The sequence below is a fragment of the Mytilus trossulus genome, chromosome 2 (genome assembly GCF_036588685.1).
Source record: "Mytilus trossulus isolate FHL-02 chromosome 2, PNRI_Mtr1.1.1.hap1, whole genome shotgun sequence".
Taxonomy (NCBI): Eukaryota; Metazoa; Mollusca; class Bivalvia; order Mytilida; family Mytilidae; genus Mytilus; species Mytilus trossulus.
This window is the reverse complement of record NC_086374.1, coordinates 26,383,167-26,405,046: the sequence shown is the minus strand read 5'-3', so window position 1 is coordinate 26,405,046 and position 21,880 is coordinate 26,383,167. Positions and strand designations below refer to the sequence as shown.

The window sequence follows — 21,880 nt, the reverse complement described above, 5'->3', positions numbered from 1 at the left end:
ATGTATTATACGCTTTATCATATGTTTCAACAGAAGAGTATTATATGAACTGTTTTCTGATCCATAGCACTGGGTTACCTTCAGTTCTACTTTTGTCTTGTTTCAAAGGCCTTAAAAAAACTGCTCATTTACTAATCCGAAGCACCTTGGTTACCTTACAATTTGCGTGCTGTTGTTTTAACAATATTTTGTTTATGTTTGTAAGTTTTTTAAAGTTGCATTTAGTGTGCCAAAAACTATGGAAACTTGACGTGCGTGACGTCACATACAATGTGAAAACGACGTTCGTGACGTCACATACCAAACTATGACGTCATTAAATAAAATTTTGAGGAAAATTTTCTTGAGCTAAAAAAAAAAAAAAAAAAAAAGTAGGGGTGTGATAAAGGGTAGGGGTGCGATAAAGGGTATGCGATAAAGGGTATGCGATAAAGGGTAGGGGTGTGATAAAGGGTATGCGATAAAGGGTGCGCATCAAAGTTGCGCGATATGGATTAAACAGCAGCCTATTTATCACATATGCAAAACTACTGTATTTACTACTAAACATATGATAAAACGCCATATTACATCTTCGCCGCCGCTAACGATGACAGAAACCATAGTTTGAACGCCATTCAAGATGAAGATATTTCCCTTACAAAAATTTGCGGGTGGTTAAGAGGAAGATGTGACCTATTATCCCGAAGACGGATCAAATGTGCTGTACTGGCCGAATCCCGCGATGAATTATAGCGCCGCTATTTTCGGTACCACATATTTTAGAGAAAGGATTTTTTGGGGTCTTTATAACTTTCAGTTCGGTGTGAGCCAAGGCTCCGTGTTGAAGGCCGTACCTTTACCTATACTGGTTTACATTTATAAATTGTAACTTGGATGGAGAGTTCTCTCATTGGCACTCATACTACATCTTCATATGTCTAATTAGTAGTAGTTTACTGTCTTTGACTGGCAAAGTTTATAAAATGATATATAAAGTTACCGGATACAAAGATTTAAATCGTCATAAAAAAAAGATGTATTAACGATATCGCTGAAATAAATATTATTTGAAAATTCAAACTGTTCATTTTCATTTGTTACTTTTTTAGATAAAAAGCGGCCTTCTTGTTTGTTATAGGTCTTTTTAGTTGATTTAATGCATTGGTTAAACAGGCACCATGCACAGATTAAAAAAATAATTATTTTTTACAGAGCACATTATGTAATCTTGAAGTCTGTATTAAGGCATATGAATTTATCATTTATGTTTTTTTGTTGTTGACCATTATGGAATGTTTATTTCACAAATGTTTATAGACATGCTCCTGTTGTCGTATTTTTCCACTTGCTTAAGACAAGTCATTGGTCGAAAATGTACTGCATTGTTTTCCATTTGCACAAAACTTGCCATAGATTTGGAAACAACATAAATCCGCCATAGATTAGGAAATTACAAAACTTGCCATGGATTTGGGATGGCATGACGTCACATTTACCACAGATTAGGAATCTGCCATAGATTTGGAACCCACCATGGATTTGAGTCCTACATATATAGAAAAGAAGGACACATTGTTCACTTCCTCCCCCGTAATTCTTTATCAAAAATATTTATTTTGAAATGAAAAAAGCTAAGAAATCTTAATTTTAATAGTGTTCTCTAGGTTATCTCGTCTTCATTCTCTGACATATTCTAGCCTGCCCTTTCATAATATAGTGATTTATTTTAGTGTTCTATCGAACTTTCGAAAAAAAAATACCTGATAACCGTTTAGACAAAAAAAAAATGTGTTCGAAAATCTTACAGCAAGTGATTCTTAATAGCTATAAGATACATTTTTCTTTTACAATAAAACTTTTAAATCTTACGGGAAACTATTCCAAGCTTTCACTGTAACCTCGCTCTAACTTACCCCCCCTCCCCCCCCAAAAAAAAGACCAAACAAACAAACCCGCAATACTATTGTCATTCTTATAGTCAGCACTCAATTGTTCACAAACAAATGTGTTTTAAGCTGCTAAAGACATGATTCAAACGCTCAGAAAGTCCTTTGTTCTATATTTTTGCTCTCCATTTTTATGCAAAACCTTTTACATTTTTATTTTATGGGTTATTGTTGAAGGTCGTACGATGACGTATGGTTGTTAACACATACTTCCTTTGGTTTCTTATGGAAATTTGTCCATTGACAACAAACATACCACATCATCTACTTTATATAAGTATTGTATAAATTACAACGTATTTTGGTGATCTTGCAAAATGATTGTAATCCCGAAAATCGTAAACATATTTTCTTATCTTAAAAGGGGGCAAGAAGGGTTCCATTAACAGGCCAATAAATAAGATTACAGTCAGTTTAAAAAAAATATTTAAAACTTAGGGGTATTTTTTCTCTCATAATAACAGTAAACAGATTCACAACAATGTCAATTTCAAGAAAGCAGACAATAGCTAATAAGTCAATAACAGTACAGCATCAATGATCTTGAATATATGCCACTTTTAACTTAAGTAGCAGTCCAGCTAAGAATCATGCAAAGGGTGATACATCCATAGTGAAGGATATCCATCTGCTATAGTTTAATTGATTCAACTTGAGGCAAAAATAATATAAATGGCAATTTGCACACAAAAAATCAAGCTGTTGCTATGGAAACGGCTGTTCCTAGCAACAAGGTGTTTAATGGCCATAAATACCCAAAATTTGCATATTTTTTCTAATTGGAAAAAGTGCAATACTGATGAACTTTATAAAAAGTATATACCAGATACTTCAATCTATAATGTTCAACTTAAATAGGAAACATTTGAAAAGATGGATGCAAAAAGGGAAACTTGGTTACCATGACAACCAAATTAACAAATATTTTCAAAATGGAAAATTGTCAAAAATGTGACATTTTCAAACTCTATTATCTCCCTAGACCCTGATGATAGAATTGATTTGTTTGATCCTTCTATTTCAGTTGACTCTTGTCTAAAACATATCAAAAATAAAAATATGTAGCCTAGTACAGAATTTTCATAAAAATGTTGATCATGTCGTCACGTTTTTTACAATATTTATGCACTTTTTTCTCAAAAATTATATAAATAAGCTTTCTGTAGATAACCTTATTTACTTTTTATTGCTAGTTTAATGTGAATAATGTTTTTAAACCATTTTAAAAGATAGTCTGTTGAATTCTGAAGCAAAAGCATATATAATTTTTGTGAATATGGACATCTTAAGGTAAATACGATCCGGTTTTTTGAGAAGTTGATTTTCAGGTTCATGAAGACACTTAACTAAGAAGAATGGTAGAATGGTACAAATTTATGTGGCTACACTTATTTAAAACAACCTTTTCTTAATAGATGAATTGAAAAAAGAGCATGTCTTTGCATCTTAAGAATCAAATGCCGGGGGGGGGGGGGGGGGACTTCCCTGAAATAAGTTAAATTCATCAGTACTTGGACGTGTCGGAAGCATCATTGTTTTTAATACAAAATGGAAAGAAAACCAATTGTCATACAAGTGGCAGATTAATTTATGCTTGCTATATAGCTAGGTTTGACCCAACATTCTCTTTAAATGATATCTGTATCATGTAAAAAAGAAGGGGTAGATCATAAATCCCCACCCCCCAAAAAAAAGTGGGTGGGGGGTCTAATTCAGAAAGCGGAATATATGTTGTATACCGGTAAGCGGAGCAAAATTACACATTATTTAAAAAGATTGAATGAAAAACTATACAAAGTGACGCCCCAGAACTGCACTCTGAAGTAACTATATTACAGCAAAGTCAATTTATGACTTTCTTTGATATATTATTGTGTCAGCTGGGAGACGTAATTGATGCCCCCACAGTACAAAAGTGTTGTTCTAAAAATAACTTTAACATTTAACCCCTTATACCCTAAAAAATGACAAACGTTAAACTCCCGTTGGTATCTCCCAAAAGAATAAAAATCAAACCCTGACCACATGCACATCTTTAATATGTGCAAACAGATAGCAAAGTGAAAACTTCCTAGATTTCAAACTTTAGGAGGAGTTAAGCTGAATAACTATGTATCCATAAAGGGACGAACATGGGTATAACAATATGCCCCTCCCCAACGTTCAGTTGCAGGGGAATACACATATTTATTTTCCATGGTTTACGCCATCTACCCAACAAAGGATGATTATCTGTTTCTGATTGTTAGTTTTTAGAACATACAGTGGCAAATATTTCATGCGTGTTTCTGACAATTAATTTTAATGAAATATGAATGATAAAAGAACAACACTTAGTTTTTTTTTAAACTGCAATATGTGCAAAAGACTCCACAAGAAGAAAAGTACCTAGACCAAAGTATTTGTCTGACTCCTAGCAAACATTATTTAGTACTAATATTTGCTTCTGCTCTAAAATTTTCAAATATTCTGTCTTGTCCCAGCTGGAGATGGAGGTAAGTAAGTACCCGACAAATCTCAAAATTATACACCTTCTAATACCTTTGGTCTCTAGAGGTGAGGTGTCTCATACCACAATGACATCTTCTTTTTTTTCATAACATATATCATAACATTTAAGATGCTGACCAAATATACAATTCTGTTAAGATCTGTTAAGTAGCGACGAAATTATTATTAGAGTAATCATGGTCATAAGGAAGGCTAACAGAAGACGGATTTACAAACATATTGACCACGTTTAGAGCACCTTGCCAAGGGTATGATTTTTGAAAAATGCACTAAACACGAGGTGAATTTTGATTTCAGACAGAAGTTTATTCATGCTGTTTGGGTCAGATTACAATGTAGCTAAATATTTCACACAGAAAGCTAAAAAAACATTACTTATTGTTAGATCTGCAACTTCAAAACAATTACGGTACCTATATTTTAGCATTGCACAAGCTTGTGTTTTTCCCTGACTGTTTAAGACGTCTGTACACTAGATTCATTGGATGTTGGATGTGAACTGTAAGTGTACTGACTGATATTTTAGTCTTTCAAACATATTTTGTACTTATTGTTATTGGCTGTAATCTAGCTCTTAGCAAGTGAGTATTCTCAGATCTTAAATACCGATTGACAATAGTTATATCAAGGATTTGTATAGTTAACTATACAAATCCTTGGTTATATTCATACATTTTAAACTGTACACACTGTACCAGTGACCAGACTTTGACCTTAGACTTTCAGTACCAAACAAATCTCTATTTTGTTGGTGATGATTAGGCAGATTTTTTGGTATTCAAAAGACATGCTTTATATTTCAGAAATGACATGATATTTGGAAAATCAATTTTTCGACTTAAGATTTATATGACCATATCATTATTTGTTTGGTTTTATTGTTCCTAAAATTTGAAAGTGTTATTGATCAAATCGAGTGAAATGTTCTGACTAAAATAAAGATATTTCAGTTTTCTTGCTTTGACATTAGCGGTCTGATAATTGTATGGTATTCAAAATAATTGTGACATATTTGTGTTGTTGAGTTGCTGTCTTCCTAGTGTATACTTCAGTTGTTAGGATTATCTCTTTTTCTTTTCTACATACCTTCTTCATGTTCTTGATACCTTGTAAAACTGATGAGTTATCAGTATTAAGGTTATTGGGAATATCATTGTTAAAAAGGGAGCCACATTTTTTATATTAAACCAAATACATGTACCACTAATCTATTCAAACCATTGCCTTTCGCATTTGGTTTTGTTGTTTCATAATAGATGTGCTTGTGTGTTTGTATTCTGTTTCATTGACTTATACATTACAACCCACATCTCCTTTCTTTCATATAGACTTGATTTTTTTATTAGTTGTTAGTGGCCTTGAACTAGCTGTCAGATAACTGCAAGTACTCTCAGATCTGTTCATTGTGTCTTTTTGTGTCTGGATGTATAAGTACTCGGCCACGTCTACTTGTATTTATGTCTATCTGATGAGTTAAGCCTTTTTCAACTGATTTTGATAGTTCATTCTTATGTTGTACTGTTATACCACTGTCCCAGGATAGGGGAGGGTTGGGATCACGCTTACATGTTTAACCCAGCCACCTTATTTATGTATGTGCCTGTCGCAAGTCAGGAGCCTGTAATGCAGGGGTTGTCGTTTGTTTGTGTGTTACATATTTGTTTTTTGTTCATTTTTTATACATAAATAAGGCCGTTAGTTTTCTCGTTTGAATTGTTTTACATTGTCTTATCAGGGCCTTTTATAGCCGACTATGCGGTATGGCTTTGCTCATTGTTGAAGGCCCTACGGTGACCTATACTATGTTAATGTTTGTTTCATTTTGGTCTTTTGTGGATAGTTGTCTCATTTGCAATCATACCACATCTCCTTTGGTCAGTTATTTGGGGAGGTAAGGAACAGAAAAGTACATTAGCTATAGTTAACAGCTGGTATTGTAATTGACTTTTCTAAAAACCCATTGCAGTATTCAAAAGTCATGTACAAAAGATTATTCAAAACAAGAGGAAATGAAAATATGTCTTCTTTAAAGATTTATTATTCATTTATAAAGTTAATATTCTGATATATTTTCTATATATAGCTTTGTTCAATCCATCCCTCAATGTTCTGTGTACTGTAAAATGAACATCATTTGTAGATAAAGACAAGCAAGAACTTTCTCCAACAAATCACTTCTTCCTCTCACATGAACCACCATTGTGTGTGTGAAACCTGAAATAAAAGACAGAATTTCCTAATATAAAAGAATAAAGTCAGTGCATAATGTATTTATGTAACTCCCCTTTAAGATATATGAAAGTAATCATGAATGGGAAAACAAATATAGCTTGATCAAATGTAAAGGGTAGTAGATCAGAAACCTTGGTTAGCAAAGATGTTACCTAATGAAAACTGAAGAAATTTATTAACTGCTCTCAATCTCATTCATACATGTTTATACATACAATCTTCAAATTTAGAGAGAAAGTTGAGAAAATCAAGTGATGCTTGAAATCCAAGGGTGGATGTACAATATTTTACATTACAAAATTCCTAACATGCTTTTTTAAAGTTCATTGCAAACATGAACAATGTATAAACCAGTTATTTTTTTAAATATCAAGATAAATGTATATGTTTTAATGAAACAATTTCACTGCATACATTGTAGGTACATGTACATAAGAATTGCTGAAAAATTTACCATCAGTTTTATAATCCATTTATTATTTATTTAAAAAATATCACTTACCTTATTCGGTACTAGTTTTCTTGGTAGACTGTGGGTAACACTGGTTAGAAATACATGTACCTAAAAAATAAGACATAAAATGTTGAACATAATTTACATGTACATCATGATTAGTACATGTATATAACATAGAAAATACAAGTTTTCATTTTGTTAAACAATGTTAAAAGATCAGGATGATCTTCAATCAGTAAATACAATAATTTGTAATTATAAAATTTATTACATAACAATTAATAGAATTTATAACATACATGAGATATGGGGAGGTGGTTTTTAGTATTTAGTCATTAAAAAATTGTCATTTGAGTGGTCATGGTACAAATGTATATACAATTAATAAAATTTCAATCAAACAGTTGTAAATCTCTCGCAACAAAGAAATGTAATTTAAATTATCCAGATTTTTTTCTTTTCCACAACTCTTAAAAATAGCATCAATTTTGTTGCTATGTTAGATGGGTAGCAGTTTATTTTTTTAATTGAATGACAGGTTCTGAATTTCATATCCATGTATATATACAACTGATGTACATTATTAGATATTATCAGACTTGTAACACTGTTACAGAATGAACCCCTCACTTTATTTAAATATTTTTTCAAAAGGGGTAGAAGGTACCTTTGTAGCTATTTTATTTGTTGGTTTACATTTATTTAAAAAGGAAAAGTTGGATGAGGGCCCATTGAGAGGCATTTGATACAATACATGTCATGCATGTTGTTGTCAGAAGGGGTAACCCAAATATGCAAAACTTCAAGAAATGATTTAAAACTTTGACTCTTTGATATGATTATAGATCATGTAGATGTAATGTACATTTACAAATTTATTGTACATGTATGTAACTGGTAACTGATATATTTTTCTTAAATATATTATTTGATCAATTGTAGGTTATCTATCCATGCTGTAGAAAAAACATGTACATGTAGTTCATTACATGTACATTCTATACCTAGTTATTTCTTTTGAATAAATGCAAGTAACTGTTACTATACATTTTATTGTATTATATTATGGCATGTATGGTCTGAAATATAGTTTGGAGATGAGTGAGGTTTTGGCAATTATAAGATTATTAGGCTATACCCCATTTACAAAGTCAGGCTAAATCATTGTAAATCATATACATGTACATGAACATTTTAGTCACATTTTGCCAATTTACCTTTTTTTTGTGTGTGATCATGGTGCTGGTCAACTTCCACAAAGTTTTAAGAGGTACATGTAGATGTACTAGTACTTGTTTTGAGATGAAACATAGAAAATGGAGGGGTTGGGTAATGATTTACAGTGTATAAAACATTTGAATGTTTTAGTTCACTGTAGGTAACAATAAGTTACATTGTACATCATTATTATTAGACATTTTACTGCACTCTAATATCATTTGAATTCATTATCTCAATATAAATCTATCCTCCATACAAAAGAATATTGAAATTAAATTAAGTTAGTATGACTATTACTTACTATTACTCCATGGTCTAGGGATCTTTCTGTTTTGGTCATGCCTGCATACTCCTGTTATTGCTCTCCCTTTTCACAGTGGATAGAGGGTGCATACACCATGAACACTGTTTTCTCTTTTTTATTACAATAAACAGGACACTGTGCCACACAGTCAAAAGACAGTCAAGTGAAAAGCCACACATACAAAAATGTACTTAGAAGTTATCAAGTTATGTCATGCTTCATTGCTTACTCATGCAGTCATGGACATTGACAATTATATTGTCTATCATGTCTATGTAATCTTGGTACTTCTACACAATGTATGAGTTGCAGTCTTATTGTCTGACTAGCTGATCTTCGTTGGGATGTCTTTGATCATGATACAGTCCTGATAAATTGAAAACTACAACAGGAATTCTCAAGCTTCTTTTAATACTGGCATCGGACTCGGTAGCATGGTATACACATCAACAAGGCAACTGACACTGGAAAAGTTGTGAAAGGACTCGCCTTTGTCTAAAAATGTTCTAAAATATTTCCACATCATGCACAGTATCTTCTTAAAGTAGATATGGACTCCCGTAACAGTAAAAACGGAATAAAACTGTTATATCTAATGAAACACAGCAGATGCAAAATCTTTGCAAACAGGAAATGAATTATTGTAAACATTGCAGTTCAGGGGTGAATTAAGAAAATATAGTCTTTATACTATTTATTCCTTTTAATTAAATAGGAACCAGTCTGTATTTTCATAAAAAGATAGAAAATGGTACAGCTATGTTTAATTCAATTAAAATAACGACGTTAGATGTTTTTAAGTCACATGGCAACTGTTGTTATGTAAGAGAAAGTAATGTTTCTTCAAAGGAGTTATCTCCCTTAGACCATTTTGAATAAAAAAGAAATCAAATTTACTCAAAATCAGTACTAGGCTACATATTTTATTTTTTGATATTTTTTAAAGAAAATTATTCTCTTTAGGTTGCATATAAACATTTACCTTAAAACATCCGGTCTTAGGAGAAAATAGTAAAATTCTTATACTGCAATAAGTGGGGAAAGTTCATATTTGTCCAATATTCAATAAAGCACCAAGAAAAATATACTGTGTTCAATGGTTTCATATTACAAATTTAGCTCTTACTTCACAATATCTTTCAACACAAAAAGTATTGTGGATTTCTGTGATACAGTGTGTATCACTATTTCATCATTTTGCATGATTCTTAGCCAGACTGCTACAAAATATAAAAGCACAGAACCAGGACATAGGAGCACAGAACCAGGACCGTTTTTCTTATCACCAGCACAGCGTCAGGACAATTCCGTTTAACGAACTTGCACGACTTTTGCAATATAATATTGTTGTAATATACTTTGCATGGTACTTATGACACATCAGAGAAAAATTAAGCAACAAAACAGTCGTTTTATTGCCGTTCTGATACCATGTAAACAAACCCACCAGCACAGAATCAGGACCCACCAGCACCCGTCAGGACCAAATCACCAGCACAGTACGTTCTCTCGCAGGACAACCATACCCACCGTGAATGTGATGGATGTAATATATATCTTTCTGAATTGGTAAGTATTGAATTTATTTTTCGTTATGCGAAATGTTATTAATTTTCATTTTAGTAACATTTACGTTATATAAAAAGTAGAATGAACTAAGGATACGTACATCACAATACCAGGTCTTCCACCACGTTTATTTCTTTCAAAGCAAGAAAGAAAAATTGAAAGAAAAATCTGAAAAAAATAGTACAAACATAATTAAATAATAAAAAAGAATTAATGTTGAAAATAATATTTTATTAACAAATTCATAATCTCTCTCAAATACACTATCTAAAGCTGGAAATAATTCTTGGGCTAGTGGTATTGATCTTAACTTAAAATTACTTAAATCTAAAAGAGTATCAAGTACTCTAATCTAAAATAAGCATTAAAAATATGGCGAAAAAGATATTATATTTAAAGTATTGTAACATATGGAAGAAAGAATTATTTATTGATAAACGACAAAATAAGACATCTGGGAAAAAACTTAGAACTCATCGATTATTCAAACCAAAATTTAATTTGGGCCATACCTATTGAAATAACCATGTTTTCAAAGATATGTTTTACCAGATTTAGATGTGGAGCTCATAAACTTGAAATAGAAAAAGGTCGTTCCTTTAACTATAAAATAGAATGTGCAAACTCTGTAATGAGGAAATAAAAGATGAGATGCATTTTCGTTTAACACGTAAAACTTATGATAATGTCAGAAATCTCTTTCTTAGCAAACATATAGTAAAAATACTTCAAAACTGAATAACAAATCTCTTTTCATTTGGCTAATGGGAAATGAAGATACAAATATTTTGATAATAATTTGTCAATTATTAAAAGTTTTAAATATATATGAACATATGAACAGGAATACAATATTAAATTTGTTTCTCTATATAAAGAGATAGATAGATAGATAGATAGATAGATAGATAGATAGATAGATAGATAGATAATTTTATTAACCAATCATCGTGCAAAAAATTGAGCTATACAATCAAATGAATTACAAAATAAAGCACAGAAAATGATTAGAATGATTAAAGTACATTTGAAAATTGTATTGTAATTTTTCCGCTCATTTTAGGCGCCATGATTGGCAAATACAATATTTGTTTGTTGTTTGTTTGTGTATATGTGTGTAAATGTCTTATTGCAAATATGCGGTAATAGGAGCATACCTTAGAAATATATTTTTCATTTGTGATTTTCGGACAAGTGCAATTTATTATACCAGGTATATTAAATTTTGTTCTACTAGCATTGGGTCAGTTCCACTGATGTTGGACTATTTGTCCCCAAGAGTGTAATACAAGTGTGTGATACAAGTCACACATGGTGTAGTGAAGATTAAGCAGATGAGAGGAACCGAGTGATCATTTTCAATAAGACTAATTTATCACGACGGCTATTTTTTTAAATTGATGGCAGTTTATCTTTGTGTGTAATGGAAAGTTAAACAGAACGTCTTTTGCATATTACATCATTTCCTTTGTTAACCGGTCTACCAGAATCTTTGACCAAAACATTTGAAATGCTAGCTGTTAGTTTGTATTGGTCAGTATAGAATTTGTTAAAGAGGTTTCCTTACCAAGATGATGAATTTTGTGTGATTGAAATGCATATCCAAGATAATTATATGTATAAATGACTGAATGTTATAAATAAGAGAAACATCAGCAATAGATGGGGTATGTTGACCATGACCGTCAAGTTTCTTAAGAAAGTGTCAGTGATCTCTGGGCTATTTGGCATTGCAGAGGCAAGATATGATAGCATTCCACCGGCATCTTGCAGATTTAACAATCTGAACTATCAACCAAAGTACACTTTAATTTGATTTTAGAAAACAAAAGCAGGACGTTTTTTTTTTAGTAAAATCTTATTCAAATGTTTAAAATTTGTCAAACGATCGTATTAAATTTATACCCCATAGACGTGTAACATGTGCCTTATTGTGCCTTTTTGTCGACACAGAAAGGAATGGATAACACTAAATATCCGACATTAATGTTTTAAGAATGAAAAACATATTTTATACATTTTACTGCAAGTTATAATCTTGAATGAGTTCATTTATATTGTTAATACTGTGAACATACAAAACTAACTTACAGCTATGAAGAATGCTCCGACCTCTAACCCAACAACATTGGAAGCTACATCATCAGTAGTAGAAGACCTTCAATAAAAATAATAACTTTACTTTTCTACATTGGCTAGAGGTTTAGGGGTAGGGTTGAGATCTCATAAACATGTTTAACCCCGCCGCATTTTTGCGCCTGTCCCAAGTCAGGAGCCTTTGGCCTTTGTTAGTCTTGTATTAATTTAATTTTAGTCTCTTGTGTACAATTTGGAAATTTGTATGGCGTTCATTATCACTGAACTAGAACATATTTGTTTAGGGACCAGCTGAAGGACGCCTCCGGGTGCGGGAATTTTTCGCTACATTGAAGACCTGTCGGTGACCTTCTGCTGTTGTTTTTTCTATGGTCGGGTTGTTGTCTCTTTGATACATTCCCCATTTCCATTCTCAATGTTAATGCACACTCTGAAGCTTTGATTTATATTGAAAACAGATTGTGTATTAAATAAGATTACTTTTTGAATCAAAGGGTCATGTGATTTCTCAAAATTCCTCAACTATAACAAAACTACGTTTCTGGTTATCATTTCTTTCCAAACGACTAGATTTATTCATCCTTATGAATTTTCTTCTTACTTACTTTACCTAGTCCTTGCTATGCCTTATGGCACATAGGGCAAGGACAAGTTTCCTCCACTCTTCTCGGTTGTTTGCTTTTCTTTCCACCGTGCCCCAGGTATATCCTCTTTCCTTAAGCTCATTTTCTATGGTGCATCTCAATGTGGTTTTAGATCGGCCTCTTTTCCTTTTCTCCTCTAGTGTCCATCTAAGGGCTACCTTGGTCATGTCATCAGATGGTTTGCGTATAACATGACCAAGCCACCTCCATATGTGTTTGTATTAGCAAAGTCTCCATGTCGTTGGTGCTGGTCATCTCATGTAAATCTTTGTTGGAGATTTTCTTTTGCCAGAATATTTTCATTATCTTCCGCAGGCATGTGTTATGGAAGCTGGAGAGTCTGTTAATATCTTTGTCAGTCATTTTCTAGCACTCTGAGCCATATCGGAGCACAGATACTACACAGCTGTTGTAGAGCCTGAGCTTGGTCTTCTTTGAAAAGGCTGCTGTTTTCCAGATGTTGCCTAATCTTATGAATGCGGATCTAGCTTTTCCTATCCTTATCTTAATATCTCTTTCAGCACCACCTTCGTGTTGTTATACAACTGCCTAGATAGTTGAATGAGTCAACTATTTTCAGCTGTTTCCCATCTATAAATATTACAGGTTGTCTCTCTGTATTGAGGTACATTAACTTTGTCTTTTTGGCATTGATCTTAAGCCCGATCATTTTAGTTGTTTCTTCTAGTTTTTTGGTCTTCTCCTGCATATGGTCTTCGGTATAGGATAAAAGTGCTAAATCATCAGCATAGTCTGTGTCCTCAAGCATGGTACAAAGTGTCTATCTCAGTCCGGTTTTACTTTTGCTAGGGTTGTTCTCATTACCCAATCAATAGCAATTATAAACAGCACAGATGACATAACGCATCCTTGCCTCACTCCAGGTTTTACATGGAAACTAGTGTCAGCTTCAGAGTTGATGGTACATGAGAAGTTTGTTTAGAACTGCTTGATAAGTTGCACTATCTTACTAGGTATTCCATAGTTTCTCAGAATTTCCCAAAGACTTTCTCTGTGTAAGCTGTCAAACGCTTTTTCGAAGTCCACAAAATTTACTAGAAGTTTTCTCTGCCACTCATGACACTGTTCTAAGATGTTACGTAGTACAAATATGTGGTCTATACAGCCTCTACCTTTTCTGAACCAGCTTGTTCTTGTCTTAGTTTCTTATCCACAGCCTCTATAATTCTTGATATTAAAATTAAAAGTAAGACCTTACTTGGAATAGATAGTAAGGTAATTCCTCTCCAGTTGTTGCAGTTAGTTAAGTCTCCTGATTTTGGAATTATTATGATGTTGCTTTCAGACCAACTGTTAGGAATAACAGCTTGTTCCCATATTTTCTGGAATACTGGATGTAAAGTTTCCGCTGCTAGCACTGGATCTATCTTAAAAAGTTCTGCATTTAGTGGGTCTGTGCAAGGTGCCTTGTTTTTCTTCACTATATAACATATTTTGTGATTTCTGATTCGGTGTTATCTATAAATTCCTCTCTCAAATCGTACTTCATTGTTTATTTGCCTTTTGATACAAATTGTTATGCTTTTTTGTTATTTCATGTTTACTAAATCGGTGTTACGTCTATATACTAGATTAGCCTTTAATAAGTGTTTGTTATGACTATAAACTTTCACCTCTTTTCTCGAACTATGGATAATTTTGTAAAAAAAAACAATCAAACCTTCTTTTATACTGCATACCTTACGACAGAATATTTTCATTTACCTGTTTACATTATTCTATTTGGCGGCATTTTTTTCAAGATTATTGTTGTTTTTCTAAAATTGTTTAATATCTTACCCCTTATTTTATTGATTTTGAATTGACAGTGTGTCATAGATCAAATTTATTCGTTCAGTGTATGTTCACTTGTGGTAATATGTCTTTTCATTGAGTTAAGCCATTTTAATTGATATTTTATAGTGTATCTGTATATTTTGTGATGGTATACTATTGTTGCAAATAAGGGGTGAAATTTGGTCACCTCCAGTTTTTGGTTGGTTCGTGTTGCTTAGTCTTTTGTTTTTATGTTGTGTCTCCTGTACTATTAGTTGTCTGCTTGTCATTTTATTTTTAGCCATGGTGTTGCCAGTTTATTTTCTATCTATGAGTTTGACTCTCCCTCTGATACCTTTCGACCCTCTTTTGGTACCTTTTTAAATGTTAACACCAGCTGCATTTGTTTGCATCCGTCCTAAGTCAGGAATATGATGTTCAATAGTTGTCGCTGGTTGATGTGGTTCAGAAGTTTTTTCCGTGTTGAAGTCTGCATATTGACCTATGCTGGTTTTCTTTTACATATTGTGACTTGGATGTAGAGTTTGCTCATTGGTACTCATGCCATATCTTCTTATATCATGTATATACTTACATGGCCTGTTTCTTTTATACTGAAAACAAATAACAAACAATTAAAGAAGGATGAGATAGAAATGAATATCAATGTATGTTTCAACAGTAGTGTTCCCTCCTTGAGTTTTACAATACCCGTCATCTTCTTGACAATTTAATGAGAAGACATTATTGTATGTGTCGCTTCTCTTCCTTCCACAATAAATTTATCTTCATTCTCCTTAATTTGTCCTATGGGTACCATGCATAATCGTATTTATCACCCTCGATTATGATTATTCAGTGAGTTATTATGGGAGAAAAGCGAAAATAAAGGCTGCCGAAAATTGTTTCCGTCAACAGACGGACTTTAATGTTATGGACAATACTTCCGTTTAAGACTGGTTTTTTTTAATTACACATAATTTCCATAAAGTTCTTGCGGACACGCATTTTTGTTTTGTGTTTTTTTTTTTTTCTATGAATATACATTTACTATGCATAAAGTGTATCATCCATGTACTATTAATTCCAAGTTTACTTTCCGCTGGTGTCACGAATATATTATATAAAGAGTCTCTATAATGACTTTATTCATGGTAAAGGTATGTTTATGGTATACAGAAAAAAACGGAGTTTGGATAGAAGGGAGAGTGCTAATATAATTTATGCTATCAACAAGTGCCTATAATTTTTGATACCTCTCTTGAAATTATCCAGTCATTACATCTTTCACCAAATCGATAAACCCTACAACAGTTTACAAACTTTCAAATACGCTCTAAATACCTGCAATTTCGCAGGTGTGTTCTTGTCAAACTTATTGTAACAGGCACTCTATTGATCAATGCTTATATTTTTGCATAACTACATATTTCAATTAAAACGTTACGCTTGTTCATACAAGCGAAAAAGGAATTGAAGAGTGTGTTCAAGTGACAACAATGTGACCAAAGGGCAGAACCATTCAAGGCCACCAACGGGTTTTCAACACAGCAAGAATATTCTGTATCCGCAGGCAGGCTTTATAAGAGGAGTGGTAGATACCAGAGACATTCAAATTCATAAATCGAAAATAAACTGACAATGACATGAAAACGAAAACCAACATAGAAAACTCTAGACTAGGACGTTTAAACCCTACTAAAAACTGGTGGTGGTCTCGTGTGCTCTGGAAGGGTAAGCAGATAAATAATAAATGATAAATAAATTTAGAAAGGATTGACATGGCAACTCTACACCTGAAATATCTGATTGAGAGATTAAAGCTTCCTCATATGAAAATCAAGTACAACCCCCATAACGTTAAAAAAAAACACAGACTTCATAAGTGCTGTGCTCCAGACAGATAAACTACCCCAAATTATTTTTGTACAAGATCGGATGAGATCGACTTTGTGTAAGATTTACGGTCATGGTCACGAACTAGTTAACTCATACGGTGTGCCTCTGTCGAAACTAACTATGAACATGTGTTCCCAGGCTTAGCTCATGAGGTACCAGAATAGAACTCTTTTCTGTAATTTTACTGACTTTTTGCCTGAGTGCTAGCCTTGTGAACGCATCCGGGCTTACATCTTTTAAAGGGTAAACTGTGAATCCCTCAGTTTTTGTTTGTTACAATATTAAAAAAAACCACTTAAACATTTTGATTTAGCTCTTGAAAGAAGGAGACTACATCGCAAACATGTCATTTAAGATGTTGATTGGTTAGTTGACTATGCTTAAAAATGCACAGAACACCAGATATCTATTTATGAACTGCTTCGTTTAAATTTGTCCATAGAGGTATCCATAGTATCTGTTTATTAGTGTATGTAATGCATGATGCCTTTTCATATTTTTTCAATTTAAACTGACCTGTTGCAATCGTCGACCTTGCCTTCATGTATATAAAAATTATTGCTATGAATGTGTCTCAATGACTAACACAGATATGTTAATCCAATTTGAAAAAATGTCTTATGAAAATCCTTCAATACATTTATTTTTTAAAGTGTATTATAAGAACAATAAATAAGTCGTTTTTAAAAGAATTTGTTATCTTTTTTACCTTTCTCGGTTATACTTCCTTTTTGGATATCAAGGTCAACCGTTTTGTCGTTTGGTTTTAGTTCGTAGATAGTAGATGTTTTTGTGTCCTGTTAAATTGTTATACGATGATGACTGATGTTCCCATATTTTGACTATTTTATTGATTGTGACTGTTTATTTAACGCATCATGTAAATGTAACGGAATTTGATGAGACTGTTATTAAAGTGAGAGGGTTAGCGCTATAGAACCAGGTTTAATCCACCATTTTCTACATTTGAAAATGCCTGTACCAAGTCAGGAATATGACAGTTCTTGTCCATTCGTTTTTGATGCGTTTTGTTTTTTGATTTTGCCATGTGATTATGGACTTTCCAAATTGATTTTCCTCTGAGTTCAGTATTTTTGTGATTTTACTTTTTTTTACCTTATGTAATTTAAGTATTTTCTGAAAATGAATATTTATATATACCCCAGATAAATCTGAATATAATAATGAAATACGGATATATGACTAGCATTCCAACAAATAATGAAACTGTATAAGAAAGATGCTGATTTTATTATTCCCTGCTAGTTTATTACGTTAGCTTTTAAGTCTTATAAAAACAAGGAGATTTGCTAATCTTTAAGTTGTTGGTTACGCCACAAGTGAGCAAACTATTTTGTTCCGCCATGAATTATTTTGTTACAAATGAAATCACAAGACGTAGTAACAATAGACTAGGGTCTTACCACATCATGAACCGGCTTATAGATTGTTCCTGTCGGTAGAAAGTTTTGTGTATATGTATTGAATATGCTCAGAGAATATGGTTAAAATACTTATTATTTTCAGGAAATACACACTGTATTTTATGAAAGACTTTGTTGTAATAAATGTACTGCTGTTAAATGTTTATTTAAACAAACAAAGACCTCTCAGTTGAAAATAATTATTATCAATTTCTTACCAAAATTCCATAAAATTCACGGTATTCTCAAGATAAAAACGTCGATAAAAACTAAAGTAAAATACAGGTAAATTCGCACAAACGTATAAAAATCACCCGGAAATGGAGGTCGACCCTTTTAATTTCAAAATTATTTTTTAATGTACGGAGTATAATTTTTGAACCGTATAAATGTGATTGGTGACTATAAGCATATCGAATAAGCGATAAACTACGGACAAATCAGTTCAGCCTATCTGAGCAGAATCTGAGCAACGATTGTGTATCATGTATGCATTGTAATGAAAACTAAGCAAAGGTTTCAAAGTCAATAGACCATAACTATTTGGGCGGGGTGAAATAACCTCCATGGTAATGAGATGTACTAATATTTTACAACTGCATACCAAATATCTTTGACTTACCACTAGTAGTTCACCATCACAAACAGTCAAACTAATACATTGTTGACGCCGCCGCCGACGCATACATATGTCTAAGTGACATATTGGCTACATGTTATAAAATGGATAACACATCATTTTTATTATTTTTGTTATAACCAGAAACAGAATTATTTACGTTATACCCAAGTCCCACTAGGCCACGATCGCACTACGATCTGTGAAAAAACAGCAAATTTTGATGATCGCAGTAAGGTCGTATCACGGTCGTGGTGAGTCTTCAAGAATGTGATGAGCGTGGCAAACTTTGAACATGTTCAACACAATCGTGGTGCGGTCGTGGCGAAATCAGGTCGTAGTAGAAGCGTAGTGAGAGCGCACAAAGATCGTAGTGAGATCGCAAAGGTCGCTGTACCATTGTAGTGAGAGCGTAGCGAAAGCGTGATTCTATTTGGAGAAACTGCGCTACGATCTCATTGCGACGTTATTACGACCTCACTACGATCATGACGTTCTCACCGCGACCAAACTACGCTTCCACTACGACTATACCACGCTGTTCACGACCATAGTACGATTCTAGCACGCCCTTGCCGTCCTCGTCACGCTCTTCTTACGACCTGACTACGTTCATACTACGACCATTATTCTCATTGTCATTTTCCCATAAAATATATTAATTCTCCCCAGGTTTTGTTTGTCTGTATGTAATTGGGACTTCTTGTCCATTTTCTCTAACGGCTCAACCATCCTTCTTGTTTTCATATAGATTAGACCGTTTGTTTTCCCGTTTGAATGGTTTTACACTAGTAGTTTTTGGGGCCTTTTATATCTTGCTGTTCGGCGTAAGCCAAGGCTCCGTGTTGAATGCCGTATCTTGGCCTATAGTTGTTACTTTTAAAAATTGTTACTTGGATTGAGAGTTGTCTCATTGGCACTCATACCACATCTTCCTATATCTATTGACGCACCTGTTTCATATCTGCTATCGTTCAATAAACTATCGTTATTTCAGCTTTATGGACCAGCAATAGGTTATAATTTAGGTCGGATTGGCCGGCCCGACATCTTTATTTGATCAAGATTCGTTTCTATCAGAGCTCCATATGTCTCCTCATTAACCCTAACACTACGCCCACGTGTTCTAGTATATTTTGGTGACATGACTGTATTTTTTCCGAGAAATCTACGTTTTAATTAGAAATAGAACTAAAGGAATGATACTGTATTGATATAGAACACGATGTTGACGTTATTGCTGAGGAGAGCGTAGTAAGATCGCGGATTGAACGTAGTGTAATCGTGGTAAGAACGTGCTATAATCGCAGTAGAAGCGTGGTAAGATCGTGTTGCAATCGGATAACTCGTGGTATAGTCGTAGTGAGAACGTGATGAGTGTAGACAGATCTTGATAAGCGTAGTTAGGTCGCAGAATAAGCGCGGTGAGAACGTGTTATAATCGTAGCGGGATCGTTGTAGGAGCGTAATGAGGACGTAGTAGCATCGTGAAATTAACGAAAATTTACATACATTTTCATGCCGCTTATACCGCGACCTCACCACGATCTGAATTTAATTTAGATCGAGGTGAGCGTGGTGCGATCGTGGTCTAGTGAGACTGGGGCTTTACACAGTTTTGTAAAGGGAGCCTAGTTGAGATTCATATAGTAAGTGTGTTTGAGTTAATGCTGAACACGTGATTGCTGTAAGAATACATGCTTTTCGGAGGTTCTAAACTAGGAGGCGATTTGTTTTTTTCTGACAAGTTCATACATTTTGTATTGCTTAATATTGATAAATCTTTATATTGTCGTCATTTTAAAGATATTGTAACAATGTTCTTAGAGCTTAGTTTTTGGTAAAGATATCGGAGTTCTCGTGCCATTCGTACTTTTACATTGAGTTTCCTTGCTTTCAAAGCATTTTCCAAATTTATTTAACATAAAGATATGCGCTATTGACAATTTGATGATATAATCAATGATAATCAATTAATTCGCAATTGGCTGATATTTTCCTTGGTGTCTACAACGAGGAATGGCTTCGCGATTCGTGAATGGCTTTTTGAAACGTGACCCCAAATAAGAATTTCTCCATAATGAGGTGAAGGTGATGTGCATATTTTAATAGCTAAATAGGGATATTTTATTCAAGTTTTTAAACAATAAACTTCGAAGTACAATAAAGCTGGAATTTAACATTCATAACAGAATTGAAATATACCCCAGTGCTATATCTTAAATGGAACTAAGCCTGTTTACTTTGATAACTTTTTTTTCGTTTATCCTTAACGGAATTTACACATATCAATGGACATTTAATTTGGTAATATTTCATATTCAAGATGTCTTGATGTATTTGCGTGTGCTGTAACGTTGAATATTTTTACCTGGCAAAAAAAAAACGCGTATGTTCGACTAATTTTATAAAAAAAAAATAAGTTAACAATTATTAAATGAATAGCAATGAGTTATCAAAGGTGTGAATTTAAAATATAAAATACCGAGAAGGGCATTTTTTGCATGTTCTACCTAAGGAAATGTCTGTACCAAATCAGGAATATGACAGTTGTGTTCCATTCCGTTAGCCTTTTAATAATTGAATTCCCAATTATGATTTTCTTTGTCAATTTGTTATTTCAATTTTTTAAAACTCTTTCAACACCTTAAAAAAATGTGAGAAAACTGGTTCATGCATCTACGTGATTGTTGTGGTTAATTCACCTGTAAAATTGTCATGTATAAAACTGGGTGTAAAACATGCACTTGTCAGTGCTACTGTAAAATGCCGATGTGCTAAGATTTTACACTTCCTTGAACATAAATGAAAGTTTATCAAATATATTGTATATACCTGCTGTTCAGTATCACGAGTGAAATTTATGTGTGAAGATTCTATCTATTATATACTATACAACTTTTGTCAAAAACAGATTTATGAGGAAAAAAATATTATGGGAATTTGTTTTTATTTAAAGTCTTTTTATTTGTGCAAGGAACATAATAAAGAAAGTTTAAAAGGGATATAAGTATTCCATATCTAACTGTGCGTTGTTATAGCTCATATGTTGATGTTATGTTATAAATTTTGTATTACGTATATTTCACACATTCCTAGATTGTCACCATCCACCTAACATTTTATCTTTTTTTATAAATTTCCTCAAAACTGTCAGTCATCAGATATCTAATTGTGTCCTATATTTTAACCAACAAGA

At 33.1% G+C, this 21,880-nt stretch overlaps 1 protein-coding gene and 1 long non-coding RNA gene across 3 annotated transcripts in view; both read right to left on the bottom strand.

Annotated features, from left to right (window-relative positions):
* The window catches only part of LOC134706859 (stimulated by retinoic acid gene 6 protein-like), a 61,615-nt gene extending 44,270 nt beyond the window's left edge, over nucleotides 1–17,345 (bottom strand). The window contains exons 1-4 of one of the 2 annotated variants that reach the window (XM_063566174.1): nucleotides 17,155–17,345; nucleotides 15,335–15,353; nucleotides 12,314–12,380; nucleotides 10,323–10,390 (exon numbers count right to left, since the gene is read on the bottom strand). In XM_063566174.1, coding sequence (XP_063422244.1) covers nucleotides 10,323–10,390; nucleotides 12,314–12,380; nucleotides 15,335–15,336 — 137 coding nt within the window. In that variant the 5' untranslated portion in view covers nucleotides 15,337–15,353; nucleotides 17,155–17,345. Of the gene's footprint in view, nucleotides 1–10,322; nucleotides 10,391–12,313; nucleotides 12,381–12,924; nucleotides 13,038–15,334; nucleotides 15,354–17,154 lie in introns of those variants that run through there. The other variant, XM_063566175.1, reaches the window with a different exon arrangement.
* On the bottom strand, nucleotides 6,514–9,231 carry LOC134705002 (uncharacterized). Its single transcript, XR_010105458.1, has 3 exons — nucleotides 8,651–9,231; nucleotides 7,174–7,233; nucleotides 6,514–6,653 (listed from the first exon to the last, which is right to left on the bottom strand). It is a non-coding gene; the product is annotated as an uncharacterized LOC134705002 (long non-coding RNA).
* Nucleotides 17,346–21,880: the final 4,535 nt, after the last annotated feature.